Source organism: Heloderma suspectum, chromosome 4 (genome assembly GCF_057233095.1).
Source record: "Heloderma suspectum isolate Gila_16-S chromosome 4, 16-S_ref, whole genome shotgun sequence".
In the NCBI taxonomy this organism is placed as follows: Eukaryota; Metazoa; Chordata; class Lepidosauria; order Squamata; family Helodermatidae; genus Heloderma; species Heloderma suspectum.
In genome coordinates, this window is record NC_139461.1 from 225631666 (window position 1) to 225652436 (window position 20771).

At 39.7% G+C, this 20771-nt stretch overlaps 1 protein-coding gene across 2 annotated transcripts in view; it reads left to right on the plus strand.

Annotated features, from left to right (window-relative positions):
- Window positions 1-20771, plus strand: part of GLIS1 (GLIS family zinc finger 1) — a 317137-nt gene that overhangs the window by 109823 nt on the left and 186543 nt on the right. For both annotated transcript variants that reach the window (XM_084852470.1, XM_084852469.1), the window contains exons 3-4: window positions 5428-5626; window positions 16426-17527. In XM_084852470.1, the coding sequence (XP_084708596.1) occupies window positions 5428-5626; window positions 16426-17527 (1301 nt within the window). The remainder of the gene's footprint in view (window positions 1-5427; window positions 5627-16425; window positions 17528-20771) is intronic.

Sequence of the window (20771 nt, forward strand, 5' to 3'; positions counted from 1 at the left end):
CGCGGTCAGGATGACAAAGGTATTGCAGATGGGAGCAGGGCATGCAGGAGCAGATTTGACAGGCACGAGGGCTAGAATTGCCTGTTGATTGCAACTCCTGCCTCCACTCAAGTCTTGCTGAGGAAGGACTTCCCTCGATTCTCAGGTGTCTGCCATGTAAATGCTTGAGCACATTTCTCAGTTGGAGGGAGAAGAGGGTAAAATGCCTCCCTGCAACGAAGGGAGACACATCTGATCCCCCACCCACCAAGCTCAGAAGCAGCGTCCTCTGTTGATTCAGAGCACCCCATCAAGTTCAGTGGGGCTTACTCCCAAGTAAGTGTGTCGAGGGTTGCAGACTTACAGGGCAATCTTATGTCTGCTCAGAAGTAAGTCCCAGTGAATTCAATGGGGATTACTCCCACATAAGTGTGCCAAGGGTTGCAGACTTATGGCACAATCTTACATTTTATGTCTACTCAGAAGTAAGTCAGAGGTTTCCTGGGGCTGCGAGAAAAGAGTATAGCAGAAATTAAGCTACAGAAACCAGAACCCACTCCCACTCCCCTGCTCCTTTGCACACATGCCAGGGAGGGAGGAAGGCACTGCCTCAGTTCAAACCATGCGTCTGCCATGTAAAGGAACCCTATCCTAATCCCGCAAAGAAACCGAAAGAAGGAAGCTCCAGAAAGGATGTTGATTTTTGAGGGTTTTTTGCTTAATGTAGAAACACCCTCAATCACAGAAAGGATCAGGAATCAAAAGGAACTGTTTGTAGTGGAATATAATGCGAGGTGTGATGAGAGCCTGAGTGACTTGCAGATTGAAAGGCCCAGTTTGCCACGTAGTGCTAAACCAATGCATGCATGAATGAAGGAGCCTGAATGACGGAGCCCCAGTTATCATGAATGAAGGAGCCTCAGTTTAGGAGTGCTAAACCAATGCATGCATGAATGAAGGCGCCTTAGGCTCGCATGCTCCCCCTCCCCTCTCCTTCACCCACATGGCTGGGAAAGAGACTTTGCTAGTTTGCTTTCAGTTTCATAGAATCCTGGCTTAGCATTACATCTGAACTAGTGATTGTTATTTAAAACAAATTCTGTTTAGTTAAACAAGCCAGCTTCATAACCCATGGTTTGAAGTTGTCTTGTTTGAAAACTGATCATAGTTTGTTTTAAACCATGATCCTTGGTTTGTATGTTACCCCACCAAGCTTTTGTGGAAAGTGATACTAAACTGCAGAAGTAGTCTTCTTGGCAATGTAGGAGAAGAAGAGATCAGGGTAGCATATGAGCCTGAGGTTTTGCTCAGGCTCGATCCAAGCCCATATACATAGAGCTAAGCCATGTTGTAGTGTTATGCATGAACCAACCAGGTTGTGTGTTTCTTGTGTAAGAAGCATTATGGTAGACTCATCTAGGTATTTTCCCAGTAGTAATGTATGTAATGTATGGCTGTGAGAGCTGGACTATAAGGAAGGCTGAGCGCCGAAGAATTGATGCTTTCGAACTGTGGTGCTGGAGAAGACTCTTACGAGTCCCCTGGACTGCAAGGAGGTCAAATCAGTCCATCCTAAAGGAAATCAACCCTGAGTGCTCATTGGAAGGACAGATACTGAAGCTGAAGCTGAAATATTTTGGCCACCTAATGCGAAGAGAAAACTCTCTGGAAAAGACCCTGATGCTGGGAAAGACTGAAGGCAAAAGGAGAAGGGGACGGCAGAGGATGAGATGGCTAGATAGCATCACGGATGCAATGAATATGAACTTGAGCACGCTCCGGGAGAGTGCACAGGTCAGGAAGGCCTGGTGTGCTATGGTCCATGGGGTCACGAAGAGTCGGACACGACTGAACGACTGAACAACAACAACATCTAGGTATGTGCCTTTGTTAGGGCTGCAGTTAATTGGCTCTGTTTTAGAAGAGGCATTTTCCCCATCACTCTCAAATTAGGGAATGCCTTTTCTAGAATGCCACTATCTGCAATATAGTGCTAAACCATGAATTGAGTTTTTATAGTGGTTTTAAGTGGTTTTATATTGTTTTATTGTTTCATACGTAGTGCACCCTGGGACCGTAAGGTGAAGGGTAGGCTATAAATCTAAATAATAAATAAACAAATATATACATGCACCAATTAAAAGCAAAGAAATGATGGTCTTTCTACAAAACAACTATTTTAATAATATGGAATTTTAAGCATATTTGATAAATTGATTAGTCTAGTCAATTAAAATTCATTTGACTACTCAACCAGGATTTCTTTAATTGGGTGACAGCCATAGCTTTTATTCAAATAGGGGTTGTGACTCATCCCCCCCCCCTCCACCCATGCCAAATGCATTTTTGGAGTCTTGGCTTAATAATGGCATACACAGATGATAAACTTACCAGATGGTAGGGTTTTGTACCATGTCCTTGTTTCGTCCTCTGAATTACTATAGATGCAATGTACTTTTTTCCCCTTATGTGTGGTAAAGAAATGTGGGTTAACATTTTCCACATGGTTGGACGGGTGTTTGCTGGTGGGTCGTTTGATGAGTGGAGAAAGTCTACCCCCACTCTATAAAGATTCATAGCTAGAATCTTCTTTTAAGAAACATCTTGTCTTTCCTGCTGTTGCCATGTAGTTTTCAGATTTTGCAGTGCCAAGTGTGGCTTATGTACTTTGAAAGATTTGAATACTTGCTCTTTTTAAAAAAATAATTATTTCTGGTTTGGTGTGTTTGTGGGCTTTTTTTTTCTTTACCAAGAAACCATACTCTGATATCTCTGAAGTCGTATTAGTTTGTGTGTTATAGGATGAGGGAACTGGGTGGAGTGTATGTATTCAGTTAATCTTTAGTTCAATGTAATAAAATTAACTTTTGGGTTTCTCTTTCTTTTTTGTCTTGTGGAGATAGTGCAGATGTGTGCATATATTCATAACTGAGGCAGCATCAAAAAGCAAAGCAAAATTTCGCTGAGTAAAGGAAACGGTCATTTAAAAGTATTGCATATATATTTGGAAACCAATTCAAACATTGCCATTATCAGTTTAAGTAAGCTTTTAAGACAGCAAAAATAGAATAAACCATCTACTTCTGTAAACAAAGAACTTGGAAGTAGTGACAAAAATTGCCACAATGCATGAAGAGGTAGGAAAAACTAATGCCCTCATAGTGACAGAGTGAATCAGAAAGTATAAGTGAGTAACCGCACATACAGTTCAAAACTAGCCACAGTTGTCTGTATTGTAGCATTTGAGCATACATATCTAAGAAATATGCAAAATTTTCCACATTTCCCATATGGTGAGTTGGTTGTGTATATCTACCCAGATTCAGAGATGTCTGGATAAAGTATCACTCCCTCATATATGAAAACTGGAGCTTCTTAAGCATTCTAACTTAATGAACTGTATAGTTTGACTTGATATTTACTCACTACTTATCTTTCAATTCTACTGACACTTCTTTCTCCTCATGAATGCATTATACATGAATCCAAATATAGGGCCTGATCAAGCAGATATTTGTAATTAGTCCATCATCTGAGAGACACTACATTTTACTTACTTGAGTAGAAATATTTGTCAGCGATGCATCTAAGTCTCCTTTGTTTTATGTCCATTCGAATAAATCAGGAACTACAAACCTGCTTCCTGTGGAACTGAGCAGTTCAGAAGCAACAGTAAGGTCAGAGTCTGAAATTAACAGCAAGAGTGCAAAGCTATAGTAATCTTATACTGCTGTATTAAATATCTTAAAATGAAAGGAAAGTGAAGCCCTTCTTGAGACCCTCTTTCTATTACACTAATCTGGAAAATAGGGCACAGTTTGATTTTGTTAGATTTACTGTCTATAAACTAAGATTAGCTCTTAATGTAAAATTTGGAATTATTTTGATTTTCTTGAAATGCAACTAGATATTGGGTACAAAGCACAGAGACTCGTTCTTTTCATCTGTTATTGGTAAGCTTCAGTATGTAGGTTAGAAGTCCCCCTGACACCATTGAAAGAGGAAATATAGGCCCAGCCCTGTAAAATACCCCATTTCCCTGCCAGCGGTGTTAGGAGAGTACAGAAGCTGGAAGTAAATGAAATCCATGTTCTAGTCTCACATAATTTTTGAACTGACACATTTTGTTGCTTGATTTATTTATTTCTAATTAAATCCAATATATGCTGAATGTATTATAGCTCCCCCCTGCCCCAGCCCCGTGTGGCAATACTTTGTTGTCATGACTTGTTTGTCATTGTTGTAACTGCCATATAGTTAACATGCTCTTAATGGCGACTTGGCAAGAGAGAAAGTGCTTCTGAGATATGCACATCAAAGGAGGAATCAGGCCATTTAATTAGGAGTGGATCCCTTCCTTAACACACACTTCTTTTTAAAAACTATTTTGATAAAGAATACATTTTCTAAAATATAATCTTAATTAGTGTGGTTTATTATCAGTTATATTTGCAGTATTTATGTCTCATGGTCAGATGCTAATAATATTTTGAAACTGAAATGGATATGGCTACTGGGCATATCTCTAGACCATCCTTTATCCTTCAGAACTAGCGTGTTGTCCAGCTGAAATGTTGTCATGGGCCACAGACCAAATTCTACATTAGGTATGGCAAAGAAATGCCAATCTATGTTTTGCTGATATTTTTGAAGGGTGCCCTGCATTAGAAACCAGGTTACATATACCATTTTAACAATGAGTTAAAAGCCAGAAAGCTTGGTAAAGCCATCTATAACCACAGTTTTTGTAATGGGACTGAAAATGGTTTTGTTCCATCTAGGCTGAGAGTTCTGTTGCTTTCAGCACTGGGCAAGAAGGACCTTTTGCTGAAAACTCTAAAATGGGCTAATGTTCAAGTGTAGTAGAAGTTAGTAAAATGGCTTCAATCCAGCACATAAATGAGAGTGCTCAAGTCCCACTGGTTTTAATTATATCCATTAAAGGCAAGAGGACTGAAGCACAGTTAATTGCATACTTCATTTTTTCAGTGTTGAACAAACCATCTTTACATTTTTAATTGTTCTCATGTTACTTTTTTTTTTTTTTAATAGTAAGGATTCTGCTCTTGACTTACTTTTGCCAGTGTTGGATCCACAAGGTCTGAAGTGTTTATTGTTTTACAAAACTCTTATCTCTTTATTTTGCTTGGTAGATAGGGGTTTTGAACGGTCTTGTTTCCCCTTCCCTGAATAAAAACATCTCTCTGAAATGTTATCATTGTTCAAGCTACAGTATAATTTGAAAAACAGTGACAATAAATAATAATGGATAATTCCTTTGGAATTGGATCTTGATTAAGTTGCAACTCTTTGCATTCTTCCCTGATTTCATGAGGCTGGCTGCCCGTTCTAGTGGAACATGCTGAGGGGAATAAGGGAGATACAGCAGCACTCTTGTTGAAGAGCTCATATTATGTTTTTTTCTTCCACTTCTCCTTTTTTTAACAGTGAATGGTGGCTACAATCATTGCAATTTGATATCTGAGAAGAATAACGTGATGGACATGGAGATGACAAATAGCTTGGGGTCCATGTGTAGACAGAACCTGCTCATCCATTCAGGAAACTCACTTACCCGAGACCACCCGTTGCCTTGTGAAAGACTCCTACATGTTAGTCACCTGAACCTATCTCGCTCGGACACAAGGTATTGCTTTCAGCTTTGATTGCCTTATGTACTCTCTCATTTTTGAAGTTGTCACAGCTCTGAAAACCTTCCTCTTGAGTATGGTCCAGCAGTTGCACACTGTCCCCTTTCACCAGCTTGGGTTTGTCTGGAATGGCACCTCATACCTCAACAGTGTTCAATTTCTAGGACTCAAAAGAAAAAAAAACTTTCCTTCCAACTCAATCATTCTATCGCAATACAAAAAGAAAGGACCTCAAAGCTTATCTAGTCCAGCCTACCAATGCAGGAAATACACTTCCACAACATCCCCAATATCTGGTCATGCAGCCTCAGTTTTAAAACCTCTAACAAAGGAGAGTTCACCACCTTCCAAGATAGTGTCTTCCATTGTTGAACAGCTCGTACAATCAGAAGTTTCTTCCTAAGGTTTAGTTAAATCCCCAGTCTTGTAATTTGAACCAGTTGGTTCAGATCCTGTCCTCTGAGTCTGGGGCAACATAAAACCATAATCTATGTGACAGCCCTACATATATTTGAAGATGGCTCTCATATTGCCTTTTAATCAGTTTCCTCCATTGCCACAATCTCTGGTGTGGTTTCTGTAGCCAAAATGAGATCAAGATTGGACAGTCACAGAGTCTGGTTATTGCTTTCTCTCTCTCTCTCTCTCCCTCCCCCCCTCCCTCCCCCCCCCTCTCTGTTTTAGCCAAACATTCAGGATCCACATGCATATATAAAGACTGGATGATAGGCAAAGAGAGGAATGTTAGCTCAACAAACATGCGGGTGAAACATCAATCTCACTCTGCTCTCTAATCATGTATATAATAGTTGTTGGGCTGACTTGGGCCTTCTGAATTGACCTGACAGATTCTTCAAAATTTGCTAGTGAGTTGAGTATGGCAGCTCAGTTATGGAGTCCATGATTTACATATATGAGGCTTGATCTCCATCCTCTTCAAGTAAGAGTTTGTTGTAGGGTGGAGGGAAATAAGGTCTTCCTTATAGAGCTGAGAGTTCAAGACCAGCTGCCTACTTGTGTTAGAATGGATCAGAGGTCTGACTTCAAGTCTTGGAAAGCAGATGCTTCAAAGCTACAACTTGAGGGCAATGAGAAAATGGTAAAATAATTCCTGAACCAGTATCTCCCATAAGATGATATGCTAAGCTGCGATCTAGTCAACTGAATGTTTGTGCCTTTACAAAACAAAACACAAAACAAAACAAAACAACCACCCATAATCTTATCCTTTCAAATTGTGAAAGGCGTCAATATGGAGAACAGTTTACGTATTTCAGTCAAAGTGCATCATTTGGATTTGCTGTTAAGGCTTTAGTATGAAAATCACATAACTGATTTTGATAGCTATACTTAACTTCCATTATATCAATGGCAGATTCATATTCCGATCTTTGTACTTTATTAATTAACTCAGTGTTGATTCTACTTGTTATAAAGTAACATTTTTACCAAGTTTTAAATCAGATACTCTTCTGAGCAGATGCGCCTACTATGAATAAAAAAATACAGTATCTACCCAGTACCTGGTTGAAATCCAATGTTGTGTGATAGGACTTTGTGGTGTCCCAAAATCTGCTCCGGGGGGTCCACTGGAGCAGTTTTTGAGGGCAGGTGGTTGCAGGGGAGAAGGTGACTTGCCTCTCTCCCTGTTCCACTGCCGAAATCCATTCCGTTAGTGAGAGGGGTTAATTAGATACAACACATTACTTTTTGCCAAACCTTAGCCTTTTTCAGAATCTGAAGGGGGAAAAAACACTTCAAAAGTGCAGCTTTTATCTGAGATACTTTGATTAATAAGTGTTCTCTGTCTAGAACCGTTTAATCCAAATTTCCACAGAGACAGCATGAGGAAACAAGGACTCTAACCCAGTCATGGAAATGTTGCTGTTTTTCATTTTATTATATATGTTTGTTAACTGCATCTTGACCTCATTATGAATCCACATGGTGCTTACTGCTAACAAGCTGGTTTTATTCTGTCATTGAAGACAATTATGATGCAAAGATAATTGGGTCTGGAGCAAACAAAAGGAGGAAGAGAAGACTCTGCTTAGATCTTTTCAGAAGCTTTTTGAAAAATCCATAATGAGGAAATGACAGATGCCTGTATTCAGGGGATCATAGTACTCACTTAGAAATATGAACTCCTTACAACTCTGTCTCAGGGAAGATTCCCAGAACAACACAGGATTATGTGCCACAAAACATGAGAGAGACGCTATTGTGATATAAAGCAGCAGGTGACTGAGGTAATTCCCCTTACTCCTAAAGCTTGGCCTATGTTCTGCAGGTTTTGCCATTTTCTCAGTAACTGGAACAATATAGAATGTACATCAGTGTTTCTCAGAAGTCCTGTGGTTTATTTGCTTGCTTGCTTGCCTTTGTCACCTCTCATTCCATATAATTTTATGTTTCTGCACACACATCATGAGTATCTCACTCTGATATCATACCACTTTCTTGTGGTATTTTAAAGCTCACCCTCTCCACAATGCACCAGTTAGCTTTGTAAACTCCTGACTGCTCAAACTGCCCTCAACATAAGACATTCTGAAATTGGTGAGTAGATAGGACTCCACCAAAAGCAAGTAGGAACTGTTGAATGAGGCTTGACTCCTGCTGTGGCCAAATGGCTTAGTATAGCTCACTGTTTTCTGGTAGACTGTCAGTTCATTGGAAACCAGGTGCAGGGAATTCCCAGCGCATCTCCTATCTCTGATCAGAGACAACATGGAGATTCCTCTCTGCCCAGAGGGAAGAGCTTGGGGAGGGCAGGAGTGGAGCCTACGGAGGGTGCTCAGCCGTCTGTGGGCCATATTAGGCCCATGGGCTGGAGGTTACCCTCTGCAGCTTTAATCCATCCTATGTCCATGTCTTCACTTTAATTCAACCCATGACTTAACTCATTGTATGGCCATGGCTGGGGACCGGATGACAATAAGATGACTGCAGCTGAATTCCTACTGAACTAAAATAATGATGGCTGGAGGTAAGTTGTTACTTATGCTTGTTGACAGCATCAGCTACATCTCAACACTTGGGTCTGTAGCTTTTGGGTGCTCCTAGAACCATCACTGCTTCTGGGATCCCAGGTTGCAGCAGTGGCAAAGCATCTGTTAAACATCTAGTGATGAAACTACAGCTTCTATAATCCAGATCTAATGACCACATTAATGTGTTTGACTTCAAGGCTAGGCTAATGTCATGTGCTCTTTCTCATTTTGATGAGTGATTGATCAAAAGCTTCAGCTGACAAAGAATGCAGGAGGTTATCTCCTAGCAGCTGTAGATTACCAGAATCATGTAACACTGGCATTACAGTGGCTACAGTGGCTTTCTGTTATATTGCAAGCACAATTCTGGTGCTGGTTTAAACCTGTAAATGGCTCGCCAAAACTGACGTCTTCCATATGTCTCAATGCAATCCCTATAGATTAGCTGAGAATGTCTTCTGATGCTACCAATTACCGGACTGATGCATGTATTACCTTTGCAGAGTAGAAACCACTTCCATTTGGATGGATCCTTTTCATCTATGTTGACTTTGATCACTAGGTTTAGGCTTGTTACAACTGGATGTTCATAATTCATCACATCTCAATGTGTTTTTAGATTTTTTGAATACATAATCTGAGCATTTAGAGTTGGGTGATGGGCTGTAGAGCTAGAGCAATGAAAATTGTGCCCTAGGTCACCTTCCTCGTCACTTGAGGTGAGGCCCTCAATTGCATTTCCCCAAGATTTCTACCGTTCTGCCTGATACCACCTGTCTTGTGGTATCAGTTAAACACATGCATGTACGAATACAATCCTACGCCACAACATAAGGCAAGATGAATTTTGCAAGCAGAAGTATATCGGTGATGGAAACATACAGGTAAACGTCATTGGTGTAATTTGGAGCGGAACTAGATGTGACAGTGGCAGGCTCATGTTTCTGGATGCAAGTTGCTGCTGAACAGTGAAGTGGTAACATTGGGTAATCAGCCTAGAAGTGATGGGTGGGAGCAAGGTTCTAAACCATTCCTTTGCTTGCTACTTTTCCATCTCATAGGCCTTCCCACTCACCTCAACCAGACTGAGAGAAAAGCAGCAGGGTTGTGGGTGCCAAGGTTGGAGCAAATAGAGGAAGAGTTCAGCATCCTTCCTGCTAGCCACACAACTCCTCTGCTTTACACGTGCTGCTTTAGTGCTGCAACCCATGTTCACTGGCATGGGTCTGCGGCCTTCACATGGAGTTTAGCAAATAGTTTGAGCTCAGGATTTGGCTGTCCTTGGGCCAAACTAAACATTCATTAAAGCATGCATAATTGAGCTTTGTGTGCTAGCTTTCTCTACTCTCCTATAAGTGTGCCAATTCAGATTGGGACCATGGCGCTACAGGAGAGGAGTATTTAAGCTTCCCCAACCCAACTGTTTCTTTGTTATGTTTGCAAAATTCCAATGGGGGCAGTTTTTCCAGTGGGGATGCAGGGGGGGGGATCATGAAAAAATGGGTGGGGGAAGCTTAAATCTTCCTCTCCTGGAATGACATGGTCCCAGTCCAAATCAGGGCCACACATGCTTACAGGGGAGTAGAGAAAGCTAGCATGGTTTCCGTTATGCATGCTTTAACAAATGTTTAGTTTGGCCCCTTGTTTCTTAATGTGAAATTTCAGACTGTAGAATTCACAAACACCTGCCAGTAGAGTGAGCAATCCAAGCATCCACTTTCCTGTATTTAGTCTTGAGTCAAAAGTTATTTCTAAGGGAAGAAAAAAAAGAGGCTGTACTTGTGTTGATGCCGGTTACTGTGCTTTCTTTGTGTATCACTGCTAAAATGTTCAGTGAATAAATTGTTTGCAAACCAATTCAAGAAAATGTCTTCCCTGAGGTTAAAAACCTAAGCATATGGTGCCCATTACCTTTAACCTCCATTGAAGTTACAACTCACCAGGAATTGAGACTATTAGGCAATAGAGGAGAAGAATGGAGATAACAGAGTATACTGGAAACTTACTGTGCTGTAGTTCTTTTGGCCATTCATGCTTCCCAGTATATAAATAACAGAAAAGAGTATTTGTGTTATTCATCTTTAATTCCTAGAATTGTAACCACAAAGACAACCTGAATAAAAGCATGTACTGCCCGTCTCTGCCATCAGCAAGAAAATGTTCTAAGTATTGGCTGTTGCAAATAATTTCAGATATTTTCTCTAATATGCTCAAAACCTTAATCCCCTTCCACTCATCCTTAATTTATTTAAGAGCTGTATTTCTGAGAGAATAATTCTCTTCTCCCACCCTACAAGCTTAGCTAATGGTTTTCAAAGTTATGCAGTGCATTTTCTACGGCATAGAACAGGTAAGTTTGATGCATATGTTTTGCTGGAAAAGTGCTAATAATTTATTTCTTACTACAACTGGTCCCAATAAGCAGCTGCAATTGGCAACTTTTCAGATAATCCATTATTAGGCACAGAGATAATTCTTTCACTGGAATGAGTCTGGAGTAACAGAAGTTGCATGTAACAGAAGACTCTCAAAACTAGCAGAGGGCTAATCTAGGAAATTTACATTTGTGTATTTAAAAAACCTAAAGATGGTTTAATTATATTTTGTTAGGAAGGTTGGGTAATAATCTTGTTGCTGACGGTCCTTAATTCCCAGTGTCTGGGGCCATAAACCTTTTAAGAAAGCTGCTTCATTAGTATATGTGTCTCGCTGCGTGTCTGATAATGTGTACTTTCAACCAGAGTAGAAGAACCATCCCAAACAAAATGTGGACAAAACCATAATAAGTGTATGCCGAGTCTGCAGCTTCAAAACTTTTGCTAACAAGTTATATTTGTGGTAGGAATTATAAAGATCAATTCTACATAATTCTACATATGGAAAAATAGATTGATTTAACTGCATGATTCCAATCAATCCATAAGGTCCCATTTTATCAGAAATTACTAATCCAATTAGTACTAAATTTGGAATCACCAGGTGAATTTTGTGGAGGTCCATTAGATATATGGAGGTTAATTTGGGCTCCGGAGTAAGTCCTGATCATGCCTCTGAATTCTGCTTGGCCTCTAGGGTGGCCTGGTATCGTCTTTTATAGAGGACAGTCCTCTGTTTCAAGGGCTACCAGAGGACCATCCCCTCTTTAAAGGCATCCTCAATGTGAAAGGCTGTCCTGTTCAATTCCAGTTTACAGAAAAAGGACCATAAGAACTGTTGCTCATCAACAGTTAGCACCTGTGCAGCAGAATGCAGCAGGCAGGCACATAGATCACAGTTCTGGTCACTGCACCTAAAAAAGGATATTGCAGGGTTGGAAAATTACAGAAAAGGGCAACTGGAATGGTCAAGGGGCTGGAGCAGCTCCCCTGTGAGAAAAGGTTACAGCAGCTGGGATAATTTATTTTAGAAAAAAGGCAAATAAGGAGAGACATGATAGAGGTGTACAACATTATGTATGGTGTGGAGAAAGTGAATAGGGAGACATTTTTCTCCCTCTCTCATTCAAGAACTTGCAGTCATCCCATGAAGCTGATTGGTGGGAGATTCAGAGCAGATAAAAGGAACTACTTCTTCATACAGCGCATAGTTAAACTATGGAAGTCACTTCCGCAAGATGTAGCAATGGCTACCAATTTGGATGGCTTTAAGATTCATGGAGGATAAAGCTATCAGTGGCTACTAGTCCTGATGGCTATAGGCTGTTTCCAGTATCAGAGGCAGTATGCCTGTGTACCCCACTTGCTGGGAAACACGGACGGGAGGGTGCTGTTAAACTCATGTCCTGTTCCTGGTTTTCCCATGGGCATCTGGTTGGCCACTGTGTGAATGGAATCCCGGACTAGATAGGTCTCATCCAGCACAGCTCTTCTTACGTTATTATCACCTGCTCACAGTCTTCTGCACTATGTTGAGTTGTACTGTATATTAGAATTATAATATTTCTAAATTTACATCTACACATATAAATTAGCACATGCAATTTAATAGCAATAAATTAGCATGTGCAATTTAATAGCAAATTGCATATGCTAATTTATATGTGTAGATTAGCATAGCATAAGGGATGACCTCAACTGCACTTCTGCACAGGGCCCATTTCTTTTTCTTTTTGTAGCCCTTGGCCAGCCTTCCCCAACCGTGTGCCCTCCAGATGTCTTGGACCTGAACTCCAGTCAGCCCCAGCCAGCATGGCCAGCGGTTAGGAATGCTGGGAATTATCCAAAGCATCTGAAGGGCACCAGGTTAGGGAAGGTTGCCTTAGCTTATTAGTAATTCCAGCCTTGATGCTTAAAAATTTGCCTGTGTGACCATGAGGACTTAAATGCTTTAAAAATCAAACGCCAAAAGCTGGATAAGTTTTGGTTTTCAAAAGACAATTTTTGGCAACAAAAGGAACATTGAGGCTGCTGGGTACCCATCCCTAGCTTTAGGGGCTTTACTCCGAAATGAAGCCATTTTTAAAAATCTAGTAAAAGATTTAAATACTGTGAAAATATAGAGTTTTCTTGCATGGAATTTGGAATGCATTGTAAAGCCATGATGTAAGCTGTGCTGGTTGTTCCAAATGCATGTCAGGAAAAGATTTTATACCACATCCTTCTTCATTTCTGTGGTGTGCCTCATATTTTATAGACAAGATGTGTTAATAAATGTGTATTTACTATGCCACCTGTAAAAGCCAGGTGCTTTGGTTTTGAGGAGTAAGGGATTAAGATATTATAAACAATGTTATGGCAAGTAAAAATCATTATTTGAAATAGAATTTTTACAAGTCATCGCACTAGAGATGATTAAAGGCTTGAGTGTGAAATCTCAAAGGAAAAAGAGGAAAGTTTCTAGTGGGATAAAAGTCCTAACCCTATCTCTGATGGTTCTTGAGATATTGGGTTGTAAAACTGCCACAAAGAGAAGACTAATCTTGCCAGCCCTGCTTCCCAGACATATATGGTTTTATGGGAAGGCAACTTTTTTGTGGGCTCTTTTTAATGTGATGTTTTGGAGTTGTTGGGATGCATTAGAAAGGTGGTATGCAGGTGAGGTAGAAATATATTTAAAAGAAATGTATCCCACCCCATAGTCTGATATTTACTGTATTGCTCTTTATATCATAGAATAATATGTTGGAGATAGAACCAGATCATGGGTTACACATTTAGACAGAGGAAGTTCTTTTTGATCTGCATTCTCAAACTTTTCTGCTATGACACAAATTCTGCCACTTCCTCTGCTTTCTCAGCCATATACCCCTTCCAAAGCAATGTTTAGGGAGATTTAGATAGAATGAGTATAATGAGACAGAGGTTATAGAGCTGAATACAGAAACAATTGTATTAATAAAAAGAAAAGCATGGTGGATTTAATCTCACTAATATATGGACCAATTGGTATGTTCTTCTTCACGTAAGTTGGGAGGGAGTAAGAACTGTGCTTTCCTGTCTATCTATGAATCATGCCCGTCCCACAGGATATCATGTGTACAACATTTGAATATAGAATACATGCATAACATTCAATGCATGTTGGCCTTTGTAGCACAATCAATATCCCACATGCAGTCCCAGAACTGACCATTTGATTTGAGTTTGTGTGCATTAGATCCATGTGTGGATGGGTGCACCAGGAAGCTAAACCAGGAAGGTGAGATCTTGTTCCCCCACCACATGTGGGGAGAAGATTGTCCAGTCTGGCCCACTATGAGCATGAGTCAAATGAAGCTGAATGCAAAAATCACATTGGTAACGTAAAAAGCAAGTTGAAGCTTGTGTTTTCTAGTTATTAATACACTTATTTTTTATTCAACTTTATAGGCACATTGCATTTTCAGGTATCCTTCTTGCTCCTTCCATTTATTCTTTGGATATCTGTGTTTTTTTTCTCTTTCCTCTCTTGTCCTCTACCAGTAGGACAGAGAGTCTCATATTCTCTGTTCTTCATGAAAAGAAGACACCTCTTCCACTTGTTTAGTTTGGAAAATACGTATCAGCTCACATGTGGCACAAAAATACATTAAGGCTGGAATGGGAGTGGAAATCCAACATCCTACAAATCCTAAAAATTTATTTCTGTACATACAAACCTATGTTTTAGCCATCCTCTCATCAGCACAAGAAAGGCTAATAGGTGCATTTAGGATTAGGTGAAATTTAAATGCTATAAGAGATATGCTATTGCATTTTTGCATTTTTATTGTTTACAGGTGTTACATGCTCATCCAGCATAATCATTTCACTCTCAGATTCTCTGCCTGTTTACAGATGTTGGGGACTTGTACAGCTGGATTATGCTGCCCACACAGGAGAATGAGCTCATTTTCTCAGTACTTAAATCACAATATTTTGTCACTGGAAAGTTAGATATTCTTTGTAGGTAGTACAATAGTTGTAGTGGTGAGGGCTTTAATAGGTGATGTGTGCAAGTGCATGTGTATGTGTGTGTGTTTAAATCCATGGAAAGGCCATAACTGTTGTGTGTATGTGAAAAATATGAGTAAAGCTATCCTTAGAATTGGGTTTGTTAACCATCTTGGATTCAGGATATGGGGCAGTATCCAGTGTTGCCACTGCACACCTTCTGGTTCCATTGTGGTCACAGGACATACTGCATCAGCGACAGGAACTAACACTTTTGGCAGCAATCCTGGCAGGTGAGAAGAGCTCCCTTCTGCAAGCTCCACTTACTGGCCTATTCTGGAAACAAGAATTTTGCTCATTTCCAATTGCTGCAGGATCTACTAGCTTTCTATTGCACTAGCAATGGATACTGCCCATGTTTTCCCTTCTTTCCCATACTTCCAAAAGGATATGGCTGGATTCTGTCCTGTAGCTCCTGTCTTTCAGGTTAGGTTTGATCTACAAATAGAGCAAAATGAGGTCATAGAGTCCTAAGTTGGTAGAATGGGCTATACCTTCTCATACTACAGGCAGCTTGGGGGATCACAAAAACTTTACTGCTAGTAAAAAGAGAAGCAGGCTGTTCCATCTCCCTGACATACTTGGTGTCACTTGCAAAGTGTTTTTTTTTTTTTTTTAAATATGGGGTAGAATCCAAAAAGTGACATCCACATCTGCAGCCTGAAGTGATGAAGTCAACCTCCTCAGGATTCTGTGACCTACTTCTACTGCACATGTAGGTCAGGCAAGCCTATTAGATAAATTATCTCAGTGTGCAAATAGATACTATAGCATGGAATAGATTGAAAATCACTGGTCAGTGAAAATAATGTGTGCATTCTTTTCATCTGGAAAATAATTGCTGAGGCAAGTAACTTGAACGTATGGTCTACCATTTTTTCCACACATGTGAGGAAAATCCCTCAAGTTCTTGATTCATGTGATTCAGCTGAACTGCAAAAATCTGGAAATAGCTAATGCTTTATGTTTTACTTGGATCACTCAATGAATGTATGGATAGAGGTTAACGAGGTGCTTGCCATTTTGAAAACAGCTGTACTGGTACTTTATTTGGTATGAGTGCAACTAATGTTGTACAAGATGCTGCTGCTGCTTTTCCATTCTCAGAGTGAAATCATTTAGAAGGGTTTTCTAATGCCGTCATTATGAAGGGCAAGGAGATGAGGCTGGACAGCCATCCGTCAGGGATGCTCTGACTTGGATTCCTGCATTGAGCAGGGGGTTGGACTCAGTGGTCTTATAGGCCCCTCCCGACCCTACTATTCTATGATTCTATGATGATGTACAAGAACTCAAATTGTCCCTTTCTTATGGAGGTTAACAAATGTTGCATTTTGCATGAAATGCTAAAATTCTTTAACATTAGTGATGATAAATGAAACTGTGTTGCAGGCCTCCCTCTTTTCAAGACTCGGCAGACTCTACCACTCCATGCATGAATGGAAGCCACACTACTCAGCATATAAAACAGGAGTGCCCGGGCGATTATAAGGGCCTTTCTGAGGCTTCCACACATACGGGGATTACCGAAGGAATGGAGCTGAGAGGCTCGGGCAGCCTTCATCCTGAAATAGACCTAATGAACAATGGCCTTACAAATTCACTTTCATCGTACTTGTTTAATAATGAACACAGCTCCTCCCTGGGCTCATTGTCACTCAGCAGTCCTCAGCATTCAAGCAGGCACCAGGCAAGCAACCTGAAGAAGAGATGCATCTCCATGCTGCCGTCTTCTGCTGATGGGATTGATATTACAACAATCATCCACACTTCACAGACGTCACTGGTTGCCTGTGTGAATGGACTGCGGACTAACTCAACTGGCATTTCCTCTTCTCCTGGGGAGATCACTCTCCACAGTGCTCAGAAACCCTCTCGGCCCCAGTCTCACTCCCAACCTGGGAACCGTTGCCATCTTCCTTCCCCTTCGGTATGCCTTGTACCTGTTTCCACTGAAATTGTCCAAGGGGACTGCGATCACCCACAAATGCAGCAAACAGGAGAAAATGCAAGCCTCTGTCTTATAATGAACAGTGCTAGTGCTCCTCAGCAAGACACTTTGCATAGTAACCAGAAGCTGAATTTTTTAAAACAAGAACCACTTGATGAATACTCTTCTGCCTCAGATCTTTTTCAGCATCACCAAGAGCTGCCTCCACCTTATCATTTACATCAGCAGCGGAGCCAAACTCAAGGGACGCTCTCTCATTTACATGCCTCCATGTCTCCAAAGTCTCTTCAGATGAGCGAAGGTGATGAGCAGGAGACCAGCAATGGCAAACAGGTCTGTCGGTGGATTGACTGTAGTGCTGCCTATGATCAACAAGATGAACTGGTCCGGCACATAGAAAAAACACATATTGATCAAAGGAAAGGAGAGGACTTCACTTGCTTCTGGACAGGCTGTGTCCGTCGGTATAAGCCTTTCAATGCTCGTTATAAACTTCTCATCCATATGAGAGTTCATTCTGGAGAAAAACCAAACAAATGCATGGTAAGTCTGGAATATATTTATTTGAAACACTGAGGTCTTTGCACTTTCCGCTCCTTTTTAAAGTATTATTCCAATGTAATTATAGTGTTTTCTTGTAACTTGCTCTGTGATATTTCCAAGCAGAATTTTACTATAAACATACACTGAGTTCTTTGCACTCTTTCTTCTTGCACAATATCTTTCCAGCACACTTGTGTTGTTTTCCTACAACCTGGTATGTGATGCTTCCAAGAAGAATTTGAGGCGGGGGAGGGGGGAACAGCTAGAATAACGTATTTTTCCTGAGAGGAAGTGTCTGAGTTATAAATGGTGTAATGTCAGTGAATATTTTGCTGACCTCTTCAAAAGCTTAACTTTTAATACAATGGTTTATTTTTGAAATTGCCATCGAAACATTAATGCGATGATCGAAGCAGCCAGCAGCAATTTAATGTAAAGGAGGGTCACTGTGCCTTGGGTGACATTTTAAATTGTGAAACATGAAGCATCGTTAATGAAAATTCTTTTCATTCTGCCTTTTGAACAGTATTCCAGCTGAGCAGAAGCCTTTGAAATGATAGATGGCAGAAAAGGAAGAGAATCCTAATAATTATTATTAACGATTAAAGTTGAGCATGTAATACAACTTTTAGGATGGCTTTCATTTAATGTTGAAAAAAACACCCAAGAGTTTTGAGAAGAGGGCCAATGAAGCTGCTCTCCTCTGATCAGGCAGATCTAAGCTACATAATAATTCTAAAGAGAATGTCTTGGGAACAGCATTGTCTCTGCTTGTGTTATCACAGTAATGTGGGTAATTAAAATAAAAGCTAATGACTTGCAGTTGGCTTTCCACAGGCTGAAAGCAGCAATAATACGAAACCCTGAATAGAGTAGATAACAACAAGACAAGATTGGTCAGAGCTTCTAAACCCAGCTGTGAAATATGAAACTTTTGTTTGCAACCCCAAATGTATTGCTTACAAAGGAATAACCACGCCAGCAGATTGGGTTGCTTCATCAAAACGTCAGCAAGAAGGAGAGCTTTGTAGAGTTGATGTTTGCCTACTGTGGATACTGTGGAGATGTGCTCTGGAAAGGGAACACCCACTATGTGCTATGGCTGTGAAGTTCTGGAATGAGAGGCATTCCTGTCAAACTAAGATGTCCCTTTAAACTGAACGGACATATGCTAAACTTACAACAAGTGAGGTAGCACTGCTGGAACTATTCTTTCCCAAATGCAGTTCTTACTGAGCAGAATCTTAAGGTGAAGAACAATGTAGTTTTGGATCTACTTCATTATGACTGACATGAGTATAAATTCCTGTGTCATCACATCCTTATTTTTTGTATCTCTCTGTTTCTTGCATATCCAAGTATACATAAAGGGTTGGGCAAGGAAGTAAAATAATATAGTGAAAAACAGTAGATGTTCAGCATATGGTTTCTCCTATACATAGGACATTCTTTATGTTCCATATTATACAAGGTGTGTCTATGTGTTTATCTGTATTTTACTTTCTTTAATCTAGACACTCCTTGCTAGAACATTTATTATCTAATATTTTGTAATATGAATAGGGATTTTGCTTTAATATTTTGTAATGGTAGGGATCCCTCTCATCCCAAGCTATTTTATGTTTATGACAATTTTTATATCTTTCCATTGAGCTCAGATTGATAAATAATGTTGTTTATATATTTATGACCAGAAATCCAAAAACAATAATAAAATGGAACACACATTTTTCTTCAAAAAGCATATTGTTATCTAGATACTAATTGTGAAGAGAGAAGATTTAGAAAGTTATTAATAGCAAAAAAAAACCCACTAAATTTACTAAATAGCAAAGATAACTTGTATTGGAGCAGGGAAGAACCATCCAGAAATTTAAACCTCTAGTTTTAGTTGTGTCTTATAAAGGATAAATTGTGCTGTATTCTTGGCAGTTAGCAATTTGAAACTATGAAAATGTCTGAATTACTCAGAAGAGTTGGCTGTATAATTTTATAGGTTGCCATCTATTTATTCATATCTCTCTCTCTCTCTCTTCCCCCCCCCCCCAAGTTTGCTTTAAAACTAGAGAAGTTTGATTTTTCACAACAGTGAAAGATGTGGTATATATATCTAGATTTACTCAACAGTAAGAAATACTCTCCCTACATTTTCTTTGAAGTGTGTGTTTGACAGCTATTGTATGGCAGTTTTCTAATGTTACCTTCCCAGTCAGCATTTCACACAAAACAGTTCTTGTAATTCAGGTTAAGGATTTCTATGAGGTTACTGTCTTTATGTCACTGTGTTAAACTGTATGAACTATGAAATAATGAGCAATATTGGAAGAATTTCGAGTTGTAAATTGGACCATAGACTACTCTGAATTGTGAATTGGACCATGGACCTCGATATTGTGCTACTCAGGTATACTCTCTTTTCATCTAGAGAAAGAGAAGGCACTCTGTACAGGAGACAGTGTAATATTTTGAATGTGGCTTGTGTTCCAAACAGAATTAAGAACTTAACATTACAGAACCCACTGTCAGTATCCAGTTTTGTGATGACTGTGGAAGAGTTATGGGTAAGACTATGAATAGCTACTTAGTTTAGAAAAGGTGGGAGGTTAAATATTTGAAATAAATAATGAATTATTAGGATCTTGAGTTCAGCACTGCATTTTTCTTGCAACGTTAGTTTTAAAACGTTAGAAGTTTAGAAGCTCTTAAGCTTTGGCCACATATCTTTAAGATTAGTAACAAACAGGAATATGATCCTTTACAAAATGTTATTGTTATACTAGGTCTATATATAATTGTGTATTTTGATGAGATATTACTTTAATATCTGAAGATAACGGATCAAAGAATTCAAAGAGGAAATTATTTTGCATACTTTGACATCCTGAGGTCATTTAAAATAATTAGATGATTTAAAAAAAATTTAAATGCCTGGATCAGTAACAATTGGTGAGCCTTATTGAGTTGTTGCTTTTTCCTCTAAGATTTTTTTTTTTTACTTGTTGCTTCCAGTGCCCTTCCAAAGCACATTTTTGCTTTCTTTGAATCTGGGTATCTTTCCAGTCTGTTCAGCAAAATTTGTTGGCTAAATATGCTTTGAATGTGTTCAAGGGAGGCTGGCAACAAGTATATCCCTGTCTATTTGCATAAAAGCTCCCGTCCATGTAATATTATTAATTTCTTATGACAGGCTTTGCTACTACATACTGTAATAGACAAAGGAATTTTGGAATTCAGGCTACTTGAG